General features: G+C 35.8%; 1 protein-coding gene across 4 annotated transcripts in view; it reads left to right on the forward strand.

Annotated features, from left to right (window-relative positions):
• The window catches only part of TMTC2 (transmembrane and tetratricopeptide repeat containing 2), a 245,782-nt gene that overhangs the window by 188,454 nt on the left and 39,013 nt on the right, over positions 1-18,315 (forward strand). For 3 of the 4 annotated variants that reach the window (XM_017804514.1, XM_017804517.1, XM_017804516.1), the window contains one exon: positions 13,113-13,194. In XM_017804514.1, the coding sequence (XP_017660003.1) occupies positions 13,113-13,194 (82 nt within the window). Of the gene's footprint in view, positions 1-846; positions 921-13,112; positions 13,195-18,315 lie in introns of those variants that run through there. The other variant, XM_017804515.1, reaches the window with a different exon arrangement.

Genomic DNA, 18,315 nt, shown 5'->3' on the forward strand with positions numbered 1-18,315 from the left:
CTTTGAATTTACACTTCTTTAGGAGTATCTCTTTGAGCCTGTGAAAAGAACTACTCAACTACTAAAAGCTTATTCTAAAGAAATCAGAAAAGTTGGGCTTTTCTATTTCTGTAAAATTTGCTTGCCTTTTGAGTGTAGATGTGCTTGTAGCTCCAGCTAAATTAGCCCCATATGATAGTTATAGCAGAATGCCAGGCCCTTCTTGGTTTTCACACATTTTGAAAATGAAAATGAATTTCTATTTTATTCACTCAAATAATTCTGTTTTAAAATTGCTTTTCATTTCACATTTTCTCATTGCCATTTTTTTGACCAATATCCTCTTTCATTTGTATCTATTCTACATTTGCTTTCATTGTTCACCCTAGAGGGTTCATATTTGCTTTCTGTGCTCTACTGATAGACCTCTGTATGGCTCTTCAGTCCTTGTGCCTCAGCCTGAGTATCTTCCTCAGGTTTTCATCTAGCAATAGGCTTTTTCTATGACTTTGATTATAAGCTGCCTAGTCTTCAAGCAAAAAATGTCCTTTTACACAGGGTAGACATCCAGTGGAAAACAACAGCTCATAATTAATTTCAGCAGATCCATTACTGCTAAAAGTATCTGATTTTGGAAAAGTGGGAGAAATTAGAACAGAAGTTTTCTGTATGAGTAACAGGTGACAACATACTTAGAAAGAATTAAAAAGTGATCAGTGCTATCATGTAATGTCAAATACAGTTTGATTAAAAGCTACCTGGATGGGAATTGTTTAACTTGTAATGGAAGTCAAGATGGTGGTTTTATATCCCCACTGCCTGTCAGTTCCAGCTCCTGAAAAGGCATTTTTTTGTTACAATTTCCAGTTACAGTTAAAATTGCTGGAATGTTGACAAATACATGCACTCACTGATTACCTTCCTCTGGAATAGAACTACAAGTAAGTTATACAGGAAGATTTCCTAATTTACCTTGCTTTGCTGGCAGATATCTTTATATCTTGCATCTAAAAATAATAGGAGAAAGTCAGATATTGGTTTCTTCTTAGCAGATCTTTGACACAAAAGTTCTAATTTATTGGAACTGCTGTGGGAAAGTCATGGTTTAGGAATGATATTTCCCAATTTAGTATTCCCTCTGAAACACTCAAAACCACGTGCACTCACTCATTCTTGTCCTCTCCCTCCTCCTTCCCACTGCAGTGGGATGGATAAGAGAATTGGAGACACAAGAGGTAAAGATAAGAGCAGTTTAATGGAAACAGCAATGGAAATGAACAGTATCGACAACAATATTAATAACAAATTGTACAAGAGAGGTGAACAATTCACATGGGAATGCTCACCAGGCAGAAACTCCTGACCATATCTGACCACACTGCCAAGCTCCGTGACCTGGAAAGGACCTCTTCCCTATACCCAGAAAATAACGAGGTAGTATAGGATAACCTGTGGGTTCCAGCCATGCCCCTCCTGGCTACTGCAAAGATTAATCCTGCGCTGGCCAGAATCAGAACGGGAAGAAAAGAGTTTTCTCAATTAAAATCCATTCTTTTTTTTCTCTTCCACACTCCCCCCACCCCCCGCCCCAGTACTCTTCTGGTTGATTTTCTGAACTGCTGAGTGTGTGAAATATGAGGTCTGCTAGGGAAAGTCTTGCAGTGGTTCTGGGAAACAAAGTCTCACAGTTTTCTTCAAAATAACAAAATCCCCAAATCCCAGAACTGTACAAACACAGCGAGCCACTAATCTTTTAATTCTTTTATTTTGTTCCCTCCTTATGAAAGTGCAAGTATAGGATTAAACACTAGTGCCATTATTATTTAGAAGGAAGTGATGAAAAATGTATGTGAATCTGTATAATAAAATTGAACTGTTTGCTTTTCTCCAGGGATATAAATTCAAGATATGTGTGAGGTAGATTGTGCCTTGAGCATCTGAGATGTGTTTATGGAAGAATGTGTCTCATTAGCAAGGAGAAGAGCTGTGTACACCTTTGAACACTGAATGCTGCACTGTGATAGGCAATAAAATACCTCTCTTTTCTCAACACACACTTGCTTACCTACACTTGCTCTGTGCCGTAACTGTAGTCTATTCTCATCACGTTTGTTTGTTATCATCTCTTGACAGTTTTTTCTTTTGTTACTGTTGCTTCTCATATTCATGGCAATCTGTACAGATAGGGTTGATGTCCATTCTTCTGACAGCAGCATAAGCTGAAAAGATGGTGCTGATGTCCTGTTGACTTGTAGGACTTCATAAACATATGGCAAGGCAACGTGTTAATGACAAAGTAATTAGAGATGGCAGAACATTTTTCAGGTGGTTATTTCATTCGTGAAAAATAAAGTTCCTTTATATTTGGTCTATTGAAAATTGACATTTATTTCACTTAGTTCTTTCGGCTACAAAGTCTGAAAAGACATTCAACAGAAAAATGGATAATGAAGAGATTTGGCAGTAAAATATGGATTTTTGTCTCCATGTTGGTCACTTTTTCTTAATCAGTTTTGCAGTCTACTGTCTGCTCAGTGATTCACATTAAATAAATGTTGTTAGTTTCTGATATACTGAAGTGTCCTAGTATTAGTTCCCATTGCAAATATATGATTGCTGTAACTGACATGCTTCCTGGAAATCTTCATAGACTTCCTTGGGATTCAGATTAGAGCTGCTGCCTTTGGCATAGTTGTTTCAGCCCATTCCCAACTTGAGGTACCACTGTGATTTATACTTCTGTTATATTTTTCTACCTGGGCTCATGATCATTTTCTCACAGCCTGTAAATTTAGGAGAGAGAAAGGCCCTAATTCAATTAGTTTTTGGATGTTAGAGGAGAGACATTTGATAGGCTTTTTTCCCCACTTCTGTTGTAACCAAATGTTCAAACTTTTTACAAACCTGTTTCTGAATGTAGGTGCTGAGATGAAACTGTTGATAACACTTCTCAGTGTCTCTTTTCCAGGAGAGAAATGTGAGATTGTTGATGAAGTGAAGGGTGCACGTAGGTGCTAATATAAAGTTTTTCTCTGTCAGTGAATATGGGGGGTAGGGCAGGAGAGGAGGTAAGTTTCAGACAAGTTCTCAAGTTGCAGCCAAAGGCATTTCTAATGTAAAACCCCCTAGCAGTAAAGTCAGACCTATAAAGTTCACAAATTCAGATATATTTTACTTCCTGACTTTAATTCCAATGAAGTGGCTTAATTTTAACCCCAGCTTTTATGCCTCCTCAAGTCTGTTGCCAATATTAATGCTTACTAAAAGCAGCATGGCATAGAATCATAGCATCATTTATATTGGAAAAGATACAAGAAATGCCAGGTGGACTTGTGCATGCTGCTGTATATGCAGGAAAAAAAAAACCAACTTAAGAGCTCCAGAGGAATAGCTAATGAATTTACAGTCTTGTTACCTAATATCATAAGTCACAAGAATTTCCTAACTCCTATATTGGATCATGTTATATGTTCATATCTAAAAGTTACAGCTCACTAAGCTACAATTTTCTTGAAAGTACATTAGGATAGCATAATTTAGTGGTTGAAAAACATGATTAGTAACTAAGCTAGTAGAATAATTGGAAAATAGCCAGTTGTCTGGGGCTTAAGTTTGTGCTTCTTTTATTTTTTTGAAAGAACATGTAACTGGTTAGAACTGTAGTGCTTTAGCATTATGTGCTTTTCATACCTTTAACTTGTTAAGCTACTTAAATTACTTATAGAATTTATTTGTCAATGTGACATGTTAGTTGACCTGTCTAATCTCCTGCTAGCACAGCAGCTTGGTACCACAGCATCTGAGCCTTTTCCCTTGCTTAGGTAATTTATTTCTATATCACAAAGAAAAGCATAAATTTTTAAAAGGCTTTAAAATTGCAAGGCTCCCAACTTTCAGATAAAATGAGTCTGTCAAAAATGACAGTGCCAGGTGATGCCTTGAGGATGTACTGTAATTCATTTTCCATTATACGAGCAGATCTTCTGGAAGAGAAAGCATTGTCTATCCTCCTAAAAAAAATCATTTACAAGTAAGGCTTTTAATTTTTTTTTCTTCCTCTCACTTTAGTAGTCCTAAAGAGAAGACTAAGAAACCCTCCCTCCTAATGTCTGGCCTCTCTGCCATCAGTCAGTGAATGATTGTTATAGTAGCACGCTAGTCTGAGAAGCTTTATTTCACTTATAAATAAATGTTTTGAAGTTTTATCTGTTTTGAGTGAACTTGAGCCCACAAACCACCCTGCATAGCTTGCAATAGTGCCTGTAGTTGCTAGAGTACTTAGGGACAGCCTCATACTGTAACTTTTAGCGTGTTGTATCTGGGAATTACACGCTTCACTATATTTCTCTGGAAAAAATTGCACAGTGTTTTCTTGCATTTTACATGGCACCACACAGTGCTGTTAATCTCCTATTTTTTACTGGCTTGGAAAATCACCCAAAGTGCTGTAAGAAAAATTTACTTTGCCTTGTAAAATTTCTGTGCTGCAGCTCCAAACTATTAAAGTCAATAGTAGTCGTCCTAGAAGATTCCCTAAAATCTAAAAATATTTTATTTTAAAATGTTTTCTTTGAGGGGGTTTGGGAGAAAGCAGTCGTAGACATGATAGAGACAGGCAGTGGTTTGGATTAAAATAAAAGCAACAGGATTGTGACATTCAAGTATCAACAGTTAAGTTTAATACTTTTCTTAAGTTTCAAAATAATTCCTCCTCAGTGGGTGACCATATTTTTTCCTGCAGTTGTTTGTTGCTTGTGTTCCTGACAGACAGAAGGCTAGAGACATATTCTGCCATTTTTGGTTAGTTGTGAAATTACTCGGAGTACCACTGTCAAATATCCTACTGTATTCAGTAATTTGTGTAGTTCTTGACTGTCATCTCAAAATAAATATAAATAAACAACAACACAGAAATAAATGGAAGGTAGGAAGAACAGAAAAAAATGGGACAGCAGGGGAAAATGGAAACATAGTGCAATAGACTAATTCAACGTTTACTATTTCTGTAATTACTTGCTGCTGGTGTTTCAGCACAGAAAGGAAATTTGCATTTCTGTTGGAAAACTCTGTCATATTGTAATTTTTTAATATCACTGGTTGATTGCTGCTTTTTTTCTCTTTCTAGATTTACACAAATTGGAAGAAAGCAGGAATGAGGGAGAATAGTCATGAAGTCAAAAGACTCATGACTTTTTAAGACATAGCAATTGAAATGTTTTATGTTAAATCTAGGTATGATTTTCTAGAACAGTTTATCTCTTCTTCAGTAATCAATACCTTTAAAATAAACCAAAATATTTTTAGTCATACTTCAGTGAATGATAAATGCCTACATATACAGAAACCTTTAGTTTATGAAAAGGCATTATCTGAACAGGTAAATTTAATTAGGTCAGCAAAACTGTTAGGTATTTCATTTTGGGAGACTAAATCCGTTGGCTTTTAGTACTGCTTCTAGGAAAAATTTTTCCATGCAAATTGGATATTTCAGTTGAACTCACATCATAGCAATGTATAAATGACATTGAATCCTGGAGAATGCCCTCCCTAAGAAATCGAGTTAAACCAAGCAATAGCCACTGCTGCTTTTCTGTCTTGTATTCAGTTTGACTTTGGAGGCTGATGCAAACACTGTGGTTTTTCTTGCCACTTGAAAACTCTGGAGAGTTAAAGCACAAAGTTTGTATTTAGTTCTGAATTTGCAAAATGCCAGAAGTTGTTTTCATTTTTGTTTCCAGCCTGCAAGCAATTCACTTGTAGGGTGTAGGAGGAATGGGTTTCCCTTGTCAATGTGGAAAATCATGTTTATTGACTTCAGAACTGTGAGCACTATTTTTTTAAGGATTGGTTATCTGGTATATCTGGATCTTTAACACCTCCAGGCTGAATGACTGGATTTCCGAACTACAGAAATTTCAATAGCTGACATCCATTGAGCTTGTATTTCTTCTGAGCTTGGCTGCATGCCATAAGTATTCCATCCACAGATATACTTTTCAGTCCCCTTAGGACATATGCTTGGCTGCATGCCAGTTGTAATAGAATTAATTGTAAAGCAGAGCATTTTCATTTAAATATAATGTATCTGTCTAGTTCATAAATGACTCTGGAACAGGTATTTAGGCACATAACCCCTCACTAACCTCCTTTAGGGATCTCATCTTCTGTATTGTGTTTCTAACTTCCTGTAGACAGGAAAGGGGGAGCCCTAAACTTCTCGCTTTACTCAACATAAATTTAAATCTTTTTATAGAGAACATTGCTGACACAGGATGAACTGCTTTCATGATAGAGTCACAGAATTGTTTTGGTTGGAAGCGACCTTAAAGATCATCAGTTCCAACCCACCAAGAGAGATCTTTTTGTTTTGTTACATGGTTGAATATAGCTGCTGGTCACCCGTAATTACTCTATGTGTAGTAATTTTGTCAGTAATCACGGAAAAATGCATTATCTAGGCCAAATTTAACTTAGAAGAAATTCATAGGACTCAATGAAAACAGTATGTGAAGATAGTGAATTTATATTCTACTGACTGGCCAGTGAAATATGAGTAGATATTAATACATTACTTTATCAGAAAATATAAAATGTGGTTTAAGACTGATGGAAAAGAAAGGGACTAACATGGAAATTTACTTAACATTTCATTACATATTCTTGATACAAAATAATCTAAAGCTTAATGACCAAGGTGAACATTTCAGTATGGCTCTAGACAGTGAATAAATCACAAGGTGTAGAATGAAATCTGTTCTTTAAAAGTTTACTTAAGATTGTCCACAATATTTCTTGTTTCCACGGTGATGTAATGACGTAAATTCCTTATAGACTTTGAGTTGCCCCCAAAAGAAAGACTAAAAAATAGATATATAATTATTAAAAAAATCCCAAACAAAATAAAACAAAAACCCACAAACAAACAGAACAGCCAAAAAAAAAAAAAGCAAACTCCAAGGGGAAAAAAATCTTATGCCTAAATTTCTATATTATTTTGGATACTTTAATAGAACAAGAATGCTTGTTGTGATAGGAGACACATAAAACAAGAAAACGGATGTCAAATAGCTTTAATATATTACTGATTAATTTGATAGGTAATACTTTACTTGAAGAATATATCACTTTAATAGTCTCTCAGTCACACTCCAAGACAGTAAAGTTGTGAGCTGTGCTTTAAATTTCTAAATCTATATATAAGCAGTGGTGTCACATTCAAAAATACTGAAGTTCCAAAATCAATGGGCACTGCTTAAATCTCAGCTCTCTGGTTATCATGCCTTAAATTATCCCTGTAGATGTAGACTCAAGAACCTGGTTTATGTTACTACTCTCTAAATTAACCCTGGCTCATAGAAAAATTATACCGACTTCAGTAGAATCTCAGTGAAGCTAGTAGATGGATTTTTACTCAGCAAAAATCCACATGTGGTTGAAGGAGGACTAATGTGATATATTAAGATGGAAGTTAACCACTTAAGGTGCAAATAGAGGATTAAACTAAAACAAGATGTTACATTTTATTGATCCTACCAAGGCTTATTTCCAAAAGCAATGTACTGGATTACACAAGCAGCATGTGTAGACTCGTGTGTGTGAGGACCCTGGTCCAGTGAAATGACTGGGAAGGAGAATGTCAGTCATGACCTCAGTGACAAGGTTATGTGGATATGTTACACTGGACAATAATGAGAAAGTTGCCTCACATTTATTATAAAAATGGTAAATTATATGGATTGGTAGATACAGATTTATAACCTAATTTCCTCCAGAGTAATCTAATTCATGCACCCATACACTGAGATTAATATATTACACCAAAGAGAAATAATATTATGTTCTTGGACATACTAGAGAGACAAAGCTTGAGGCCAGAACTAGTATCAGTATTGTTTCTCACCGTGGTCATCTAAGGATATGACAGAGGAAAACTTTAAGAAGATAGCATCTTTTACAAGCCTACTGATATTAGTTGGACAAAGAATAGCTCTGCATGACTTTAAGCTCCTCCCTCCACAACTATTTGTTTTTCTAGTGAAATATATATTGCTTCTCATTCACTTCTCCGTACAAATCTTGCCTTATATGTGTGTTTCTCTGGGGCAGATGCTAACCTTTAGAAGTAATTGCTTCTCTGCCACGTTCAGTTACTTTTATTTTATGATAATAAGGATGAGACAAAGAGGCAAGATTTATTTCCTTAATGCACAGAAAGTATAGAATCTGAGATAAATTTTGGACCTTTGATGTTGTAATGCAAGTCCTGTATATTTCATTTGCACTAGCATTTCACATACAAATTATGATGCGAGGTATTTACATTGTAATTCAGAGTGAAGATGGAAGAGTTGTAGAAATAGCAGCAAAATGAAGGGAAAAAGGAATTCCTTTAGTTACTAAATACTAGATATTAAAGTTGTTTCTTGACTATTAATATTTATAGAAGGAATGGGGAGCTTGCCTATGCCAGCGACATCATTGTAAGATACAGCTCTCTAGGTCCTGTTTTCTTAGTCCAGCTAAGTAAAAGCTTTTGAAGAATATATTACTAATTTCCTCATTATTGCACCACTTAAATTGTATTTTGCCTGTCCTATCACAACTTTTGTAAGGCGAAAGGAACTGGTTATGAAACAGTTATGCAGGTCTGCAATAACTTAAGGAGACATAGAAAGGAAGTCACAGGTTCAGTTCAGACTTCTTTACTATCCTTGCGTAGTCTGTCTGTAACTTTAAAATGTCCTAGAGAGGAAGAAGAAAATATGTAAAATAATGGGTTTTTTATATTTAGTGTCCACAGCTTAATCAACCTTCCATTATGAAATCTTTTAATAATTCAATTAAAAATGTAAATACTTGCCAAAAAAAAAGATACATTGAGCAGACCTGGAGAATGACAGTCAACTGCATTTGCGACGCAAATGCAATCACATAATTACCAGTTTAAGCTCAGAAAAAACCCCTATGTTGAAGAATGAAGTCTCTGTCCTATTGCTGAAATCCTTGTAAACTTTGAAGAATAATTAATATTTATGACATATAAAGTTGGTTCAAATTGCAGAGACCACCTAATTTGTTGAACCACCTTACTGGTTGTCACTGTGTCATCATAGTTTCCACAAGAGGGTTATTCAGAGCTGCTCAGCTGTATTTTTCAGTTTTACTACCATCTCAGGGTCCCTAGGCCTCCAGCAGCCTGAAGTAAAACAGCTGCCTCAACATGGATTTGGCACAGTTTACCAGCAAAGTGAGGAAAAAATTTGGGGTGAATATCGAAATGGTAGTTTTGTCCTCAGTTTTTTAATATTTTAAGAATGAAGTCTTTACTAATGTATCAGCTGCCTTTAGCTAGCTCTCTTTCATTTATCATAGTGATTATAACAGCCATTTGTAGGAAAGCCCATTTAAGCAATGTCTGACCATATTAGCAATTGCAATCAACTGCAAAGAACTAGTCTTAAAAAAATCAAGCTTCTGAGTTAGTATTTAAACAATTAACTGGCTTACAAAACTGCAAGCAACCAGCCATTCTGATTTGAACTCTGCATGACTGAGGTATTTCTGAAAGCTAAGACAACTTGTGTGCTAGGTTGTAAGAGCCCTGTGTCACTTAGCTGCGCTTTTTAAGCTTTTTTTTTCCTTTTAAATTCGTTAGTGTTGCTTGAGGATAGTAATCATGGGAAATTTGTCTTTTTTGGGCATGGGAGAGGGGTACTGAAGTTTTCTTTATTAATGGAAAACTGCTAGAAGTTTGTCCTCATTTTATGCTTTAGGTCCAGATCCAGTAAGGGAAATACCAGCCCAGTCTTCCAAATCAGTTACGAAAGTGTCTTCATCATGTTTAAGTTTTTTTTTCCTTAGCAGTGATATTCACATTCATGGTTTTATGATTCCGTGTCATTAGTCTCTGCATTGAAAAGCCATAAATATGCCAGTACGTCTGTGCAGAGGATCTCCATTAGGGCTTGGACTAGGACCACCCACTCATTTCTCCTGAGCAGGCCAGTAGCTGTCAGATAGCACCTTTTCATTAGCTACTGACCTGGGCCAGATGTATACTGGTGACCAACAGGTGAAAGGTACTTTATATCCCATTATTGATCCTCAGAGCCATCAAGTCTTTTCATCAAAATTTATGAATAACTTTTTTATCCTTCAAAGAAGTCTGCTATCATGCAGTTGTAAACTTACATTTTTTTTGCTTTGTACAATTGCCAGAGCATGTCACTGTGCATATATGACTGCTCACCCTACTGCTAGAAATCGTGAGGTTTCCAGTGACTCTCAATGCCTGCATTTGTATGGGTCAATATACATAACAGTGAACATGCACACCAAATGCTTCCCTGCCCCAGATCAGTATTTTTCAGCTGTTTAAACAATTATTTGGATTTTCATTAAAGGTTAGAATTTTATTCCCTGATGCCATGTGTTTTATTTAGCACCAAAAACATACAGTGGGAAAGGGACAATGACAGGGATTGATGTCAAGCTAACTACACCGTGTGTACGTTCTGTTGTGGTAGTTAAGGTGTACATTGGATAGTTGGAAAAAAGTTGACAAATGCTAAATTTTAATGGTGAAATAGCCTGATTCTGTCAACTGATTGGATTTTACATCATTTGACACAAAAAATAATGTGTATTAAATCTATTCTGAGGTACTGACATTTGGAAAGTGCCAAAAAGAGTAGAGCGATCTTATGTTTTTGCTGATTCCAGTAAATAAAAATTAATTATGTTTGACAAATGTTTGTGGCCTTATAGTCATAGTTTGGTAGGCAGAAGCTATGATTTTGTGACTGTATTCAATGAACTGTCCTTTTATGTTCTAGAAATAGACATAGAGAGCAACCAGCTAAAACCAATGATGTTAGTCTGTTAAAAAAAGCAATTATGAAAAATATGTAGATGTTCACTCTGTCAATATCAATGATATGTATGCTTGGTCCTTGTCATTTTGAGGCCTCAATGCTAGACTTAGATATGCCATTGTAACTTTTGCCAGACCAAAACTGCCAACCTTGGAGTTAAATATGCAAAATTTAGTGTTTGATTATCACCTCCCCCTGCCAATTATTTTAATTTGAATAATTATTTTATAGTGACCCAAATTTACATTGTGTTTTCAATTGATGACTATTTTCTTCTTCAGTTTTTGTTCTCATCTATAGTCGTATGCTATTTAAAAAAAAAAGTGTTTAATCTATAGATGTATCTTTACTGCACTAGTAGAAGAGGAAAAATCATTCTGTGCTATGTGTCATATTTCTTTTTTTTTTAGGCTTTTTGTTTGTGGGTTTGTTAGGGTTTTTTCATTTGGTTGGTTGGCTTTTTTTAAGGCAGGGATGAGCCACTGCAGTATAAGATAATGTACTCTTATCATGTAGTTGCACCATTTGGTTGGCAGGGCCCTTGTACCATGTGGATTTGGCTTTAAGGAATATGGGTTTGCCAAAGAAAGTTTACTAAATAATAAGGCTAAATTCTTACCTCCAATGAACATTCATTTTGTGAAACTGGAATACTGTTAATCCTGCTTGTATCTATGCCAGGATGACCTCTTAAAATATGGCCTCTATGATGGTTTTGATGGAACCTCGTCTTGATATAGTTCTTGGTGTGCTGCACAACTTCCTTCTCTCTATTTTATTGTCTCTAAGGCCCCTGAGGAAAACACTGAGAATCTGGAGCAGCTGTAATCGTGAACAGATCTTGTTATTACTCCTATGTTAACTTGTGGGATAGTGCAGGATGTTTGCCATGTCTGTTTCCAGACCACAAAACCTGAGAAAACCTATACACTTATATCTGTGAAATAACACTCAAGGCAACTTGAGAAATGCAGACCACAATGCCTTTCTTCCATAGGGGTTAAGCTTAGCTGTTCTTTATTCTGGAGGCCTTCTATTTTATAAAACCACAGCAACTAATTTCACGGGGATAGGGATAAACAGGTCAGAGGTATCTTACTGAATACATGATGGCGATTCGTGTCTGTGTCAGACTAGGCTGTTTTCTTGAAGAATAGAGTAATGACCACTAATGGATCTGCTCTGGCACTTGTATAGAATGATGCAACTTTACTAGTTTGGTGATTTCACTGATAAGGAAACTTGTCTTAGAAGATGTATGTTCTTTTTACCATAATTTCTGTTAGAGTTTTGGTTTGTTTGTGGTTTTTTTTCCCTGACCATTTTGTCATTCCATTGACCATTGTCTTTAAAAATTACCATTTCTATTACGGTTGTGTTTTATGGTTAACAGAATTGATTTTTGATGAAATTTTACTTCCCGCATTAACATCAAAAATATATATTTCTTTATTTTCCACCGTAAAGCCCCAAATATTTTCTATTTATTTACCTTCGTTTGTGGTAACTTTACCTTTGGCTGTGTATATAGTGTTAGTTAGGATATGAGGAAATGGAATGAAACTACATCAGGGAAGGTTCAGAATGGACCTTGGGAAAAGGTTCCTCGCTGAGAAGGTGACTGGTCACTGGATCAGGCTACTCAGGGAAGTGGTTAGAGCACCCAACCTGTCAGAGCTCAAGGAGTATCTGGATGACACTCTTAGTCAAATGGATGGTTTAGTTTTAGGTAGTGTGGCGAGGAGCAGGGAGTTGGACTCGGTGGTCTTTATGGGTCCCTTCCGACATGAGCGTTTCTATTATTCTGTGATTTCATAGGAGCAAAACATACTTTTTCCTCATCCCACACACACACACACACACTTTTTTTTTTTTTTTTAAAGCAGGACTAAAGCTCTGTCCTACCTTCTCCTCTGATTTTAGCTTGGGTAAGTGTAATGCTTGTCCAAAAAAGTAGCATGGAGCTTGGTATTCACCCAAAACTCTTTACAATATTTTTTGCAATACTTTTCTACTGCTTCCTTACTTCTTGGACATTGAGGATGTTGGACACATTTCTTCCTCAGTCTGGAGATCTGCAGCATAAGTAGTTGACCACAAAACTTCCTGTAACACTTAAACATTCATATTTATTTAGGTTAAATCTAGTGATAATAGTAGTTGTTTTTCTCTAGTGCCTGGAATTTGGAAATTTTAATTGTACATGATTGCTCCATGGTGACACACTGTTAAAATAATTTTCCCCCCCTTTTTTTTAAGGGACGCAAGAGTGAGGCAGAAAAGTACTTCATGAAGGCTATTCAGCTGGATCCTACCAAAGGAAACTGCTACATGCATTATGGTATGTTTCAGATAGCTAGGGTTTCCACACGTATTCCAGGCTTGCTGTTAATCTCTCCAAGTGATTAAAGGTTTGAAAAGTGCTACTGGCAAAATATCTTCTTTAAAGGGAAAGAAACTAATCTACCATGTATAACTTCATTTCAACTTGTTAATCACTGTAGAGGGAGAGTGAAGAATTTCATATTTTGCATAGCTTTCCTCCTGTGAGAGGAATTTCAGTATTGCTCCCTCTCTGGGAAAGAACAAAGGTGACTATTGCCATATGTCAAAGTTTCATGGCCTGGAATATTATTGTTAACAGTTTTGGCCTAACTTTTCTGGTTGCCGGTGGGTGGGCAACTAGAAGTTTTACTTTAGTGTGCATGAGTTCTATATTTCATAGTGTCTTATGGGCCTTATATCTAGCTCCTTCCCACCACCTTCTTGGCTTGAAATGCCTAAGTATTACAAAAGATTTTGACAAGTTGGCTATATCTTTCCTCTTAAGCCATGCATGTGCTTATGGCACACAGTGAATTTGAAGGTGTCTTTATAACTTTGGATTGTTTTTGCTAGATGTGCAAAAAATATTTCCAGATGTGTTTAGTCCCAAGGAACCAAAATTATTTATCTTTGTGGACTAATTCTTACTGTATTTTAAAGCTGATAATAGACAAATCTTAAAATGCAAGCAATGTAGTCCCAGTTGGAAAATATGGAAGTAAGTAATAAGATTCATCTTAGTTTAGGAAGAAGGTAGGGAACCACAAGCACACTAAATATATCTTTGTATATTGTTTTAATTTCCTCTTCTGATTCTAACTAGTAAATGTAAAATAAATAAAAATGAGTGGCCAAAAGGGAAAATTAATCTCACATAATAATCATGTTTTTACTCTATGTGATATCTTTGTCTGAATTGCTCACATGATGTATTTCTGTTTGGTCCTATGCAGTATGAAATTCCGTATGTTAGACTCCCAGAATCAAACTTTGGACATAGAACATGTATTTAAATTAATGTAACCCACTGTTGCATTATTTTGCATTATGAAACATTGCAGTTAGTGACCTTGTCTTCTATTTATACCTGTGCAGGTAAATCTGATAGGGGTATTTGTGCACATAAGTCACATTATTTCAATTGGATATAAGTATAGTCGATTCCTCAAGACAATGTAGAAAAGTTACTGCTGATTGTTTCTTGGAATCCCACTCAAACCCCTTCCAGCCTTTGTTATTAAGAAATCTATCCTTTATTATTAGGAAATCTTAATTGCATACAAATTCAAGGTAGGTCTCAACAATACATCTCAGCAAAAGACATTTAGGATTGTGTGTATTTCATTACAGATCTAGACTTGTTTTCTTTTTCTCTCTCATTACTTCATCAACTTGTCTGTCCTTTTCTGCAATATTCCCTCTGTCTCATTTTCAAGTGCCCTATAAACTAAAAACGCGGTTATTGAAATCATCATTCATGTCTGATACACTGACTGCTTTATTACCAGATCACAATATTAAAATGGTGTATTGTTTCCTAATAAGATTATTCCCTAAAAACATTAGCAAACTTTTCCTTTGTTGTCTTCCAGGTTCAAAAAGTGGGTTCTGTCCTTGTGCAGAGGTCATTACTGCAACATAAGTGAGGTTTTACTCAGCAGTTCAGGAGTGAAGGAAAAATTTAGTCAGTGGAGTAACAGCATAGTAAAATGTGATGCTGAAAGGCAATAGACACAAGAAGGTTCTCTGTAGAGCTGTTAACTCTCTATCATGGAGCATTATACACAGAGAGCTCTTCTGAATGCATGTGAAACCTTTTCCCTATATAACTTCTGATCACCTTACCAAATTCAGTGGTGTTATTCTATGTTTATATCAAAGTATCTGTGAGAAAGATATGGTCTACTTCTGCTTGGGTTATGTGTCTGTGTAGTGCAGCTGATTCACAAATCCTTGTCACTTTGGGCATGGGACTTCATAAAATTTGAAATAAATTATCCTTGTTTTTATTTTCTTTCCCTTTTCCCTTTCTTTTCTTTTTAGCTTTATTTCTCTTTTCCCTTCCACCTATTGCTTGAATTGATGAGGATTGTGTGTTACCAGGGGCATTCCAAATATTACATGGGAATCCCTAGTGAACACTAAGCTTTATCTCTCCATCTCATTAATTTGTTCCAGGACCTTGTCACAGGTACATTCTACATCCTATATGCCAGGAGTTTAATTATGGGGAAATACGTCTGTATTTTGCATGTAAATCTTAGAGATTCCTTTTTTTCTCAGCATGAAGATGTTGGAACAGAGAATAAAGTAGTTGGCATCAGTCCTAAAAAAACACATACCTCACAAAACAGCCAAATGAAAAGAGTGGTCAGTTGGGGCATAGCAGTGTGTTGATGGATTAGCAGAAATAAATGGACTGTAGATTTTCTTCCAAGTGCACAGGATTGCACACACTTATAATTTGTGCTCCCAGGTTGTGCAGATGTTATTTTTGACTTTTAACCTTTTGGACTTTTTTTGGCGCTATGAGAAAAACCTTCAATATACTGTATCTTTTAAGAAACTTACATTTGTATTATAATTTAATTCAAACCTTAAGCCAAAGCTATTTTTGGGTACGATTTGATGCAGGAGGCAAAATGATCACATGAAAATTTGGAGAGAGGTGAGCAGTTTTGTATTTGCTCCTTGAATAATACCACCACCACACATTTCTCAACTTAGCATTGTAATCAGTTTTGTATAGGTACTTTGCTGACTTTGGATTTCAGTGGATTTAGGCTTGAAGCAGTGTTTCCCAGACTTATTATGCTTGAAGATGTCTGAAGAGAGAACTAGTGGAAAAGGTGAAGAGATATAAATTGCTGTGGACAGCATGCTGATGTGATGCCATGTCACTGGGCATAAGGGAAAGTGGCTTTTACTCTAGTCACCAGAGAGGATCGCAGTCCCCTCTGAGACTGAAATACAGACAGCTGCTCACCTGACCATGTTTCTTTTCCCCTTCTTTCTTTTCCTCCTCTCATACACCAGTTATCTGAACATCTGAACTTTGTGCAAAACCATTGTCTTACAAATATGTGAGTGTTGATGGGTGATATGATACAAGCTGCTCAGGTACACAGCATGCTACCAAAAGCCCCTCACAGATGAAAGAGAGAAAATTCATATGAATCAGGAAGAAGAAAAAGTGAGAGGAAGGATTGCAGAAGCACTAATGTAATTTTTTTTCTTTTTTAGTTCTGTTTCAATTAAAATATTATTTTTGGCACAGCATCCAAGTTTTTAAACTAAAATGTTGGAGGAAATTATTTTGGATACTAAATTTGAATGCTCTGATAAAGTTTGAGACATAATTGGATATTTTAATACACATTTGTTAAAGATGACTTAAAGTGAACAGTTTTGACTAAAACAGGTTGAACCTAGTGAATTATTTATTTTTGAATTCTTTCTTTTTCCTGTGGGAAAGTTTACTTCAAAATGTCTTACCACACCTACTCAAGATATTGGCTCTCATGCATCCCACTTTACTTTGAGGAGCTAACTCAAGTATGCCATTTTGAATCCTGCAAGACCTTGGTAACATCTGTCATTAACAGATTGATAACAGAATTGATCTCCATTGACATAGAAGAGATTCATTCTAAGCTACTTGTCTCGATTAAACGTCTGTGATCACATGAGATGAATCCAAGTGTCAATCCGAGAAACCACAAAGAGGTTCCTATGAACTATACAAGTCCAAAGGAACTTTCTTCTGAATATTTTAAGAACATAATGGCATCTAAAGAGTCAATACATCAAAGTTGTTAACAAATGTGCCAATCATAGGAATGTTCAGTCAGGTCAGACCAGTGCCCTTATGGCCTAGAGACTGTTTGGTTTTGGATATAGTATTGACCATCCACAAAGGAAGTCTCGGAAATCTCGGTGTCTGCACTGAGCCTGTCTCAGTAGAAGTTGAAGAAAGATTATGTATGTATGAAATTTGTCATACAAATGACATCCTGCACAGAGATGAGGGGAATTTCAAACAGTGAAATACTTAAGAGCTCATCTGTTTGAAAAGAAACAAAAATAAATTCTTCAGGTAGTAGGATGCAGTGTAATTAAGGAGTTTGAAATTGTTGAAGGCTTTCTGTACCTCCAGAACTGTCTTATTTAATTTGTAATTTATTGTCTAAAAGTAAAAAAAACCAACCCAACCAACCAAGCAAACAAGCACACAAAAACCCCCACCAAAACCCCACAACTAAAGCATGCTTCATTTTATTTGTTTGCTAAAAATACATTTTGCCACTGTGCCTCTTAAAGTGCATGTAATGACCTCTCTCCAACGTAATGAAAGTGCAGTGGGGAAAAAAAGAGAGAAGGAAAGAAGCAGTGAGGTTTCAAGATAAATGTCTGTACAGAGGTCCCTTCTCCCTTACTTTTGTAATGGATTAATTGGAATAGGGAAGTCAGGAACCCAATGGGATGCTCAAATTAACTCTGTTTTATTAATCACTGTTGAGACCTCCTTTTAAAATAGTTTCCTTTGAATAATACATTGTCTCTAATAACTTTAAATTGTTTAAAAATTCCTTTTTTGTTATAAAAATAGATTATTCTTATTAGATTAATTATGCATTCACTTAATTAGGCAGTTCACATTGATCATCTGCCTTTTTCAGTGCATTCCCAGTTACAGATATAAAACAAAATGAAAAAGAGGCTTTCAGATTACGTAAAACTGAAGTGTATTAGCTACACTCTCATTGAAGAAAGATTAACATGTTCCCAAATATACTTTTTTTTACACTGTCTTTCACTTTTGAATTTGTGATAATTTAGGAGTTACTTTTATAGGTTTTCTTATATTATCTGTTTCTTTTTAAACAAGTTTAGCTTGTTAACTGCTGTATTTGTTTTTCAATTTCATCCTATCTCTTTCTAATCACTGTTTCTGGAGAGGGCTTTTACCCTTTTTGGTGCCTAAATTTTCATCTAAGTCTATGGGCACTCTGTATCTATCTTATTTCCAAAGATAACTGCCCTACCACTCCTATGTCACAGCCTGAAAATTAATTGGAACTAGTGTGGTTTAAGTTTCAAAATAAATTGCATTGAAATACGATAGTAGTGAATTTTC

This window comes from Lepidothrix coronata, unplaced genomic scaffold (assembly GCF_001604755.1).
Source record: "Lepidothrix coronata isolate B3197 unplaced genomic scaffold, Lepidothrix_coronata-1.0 Scaffold9, whole genome shotgun sequence".
In the NCBI taxonomy this organism is placed as follows: Eukaryota; Metazoa; Chordata; class Aves; order Passeriformes; family Pipridae; genus Lepidothrix; species Lepidothrix coronata.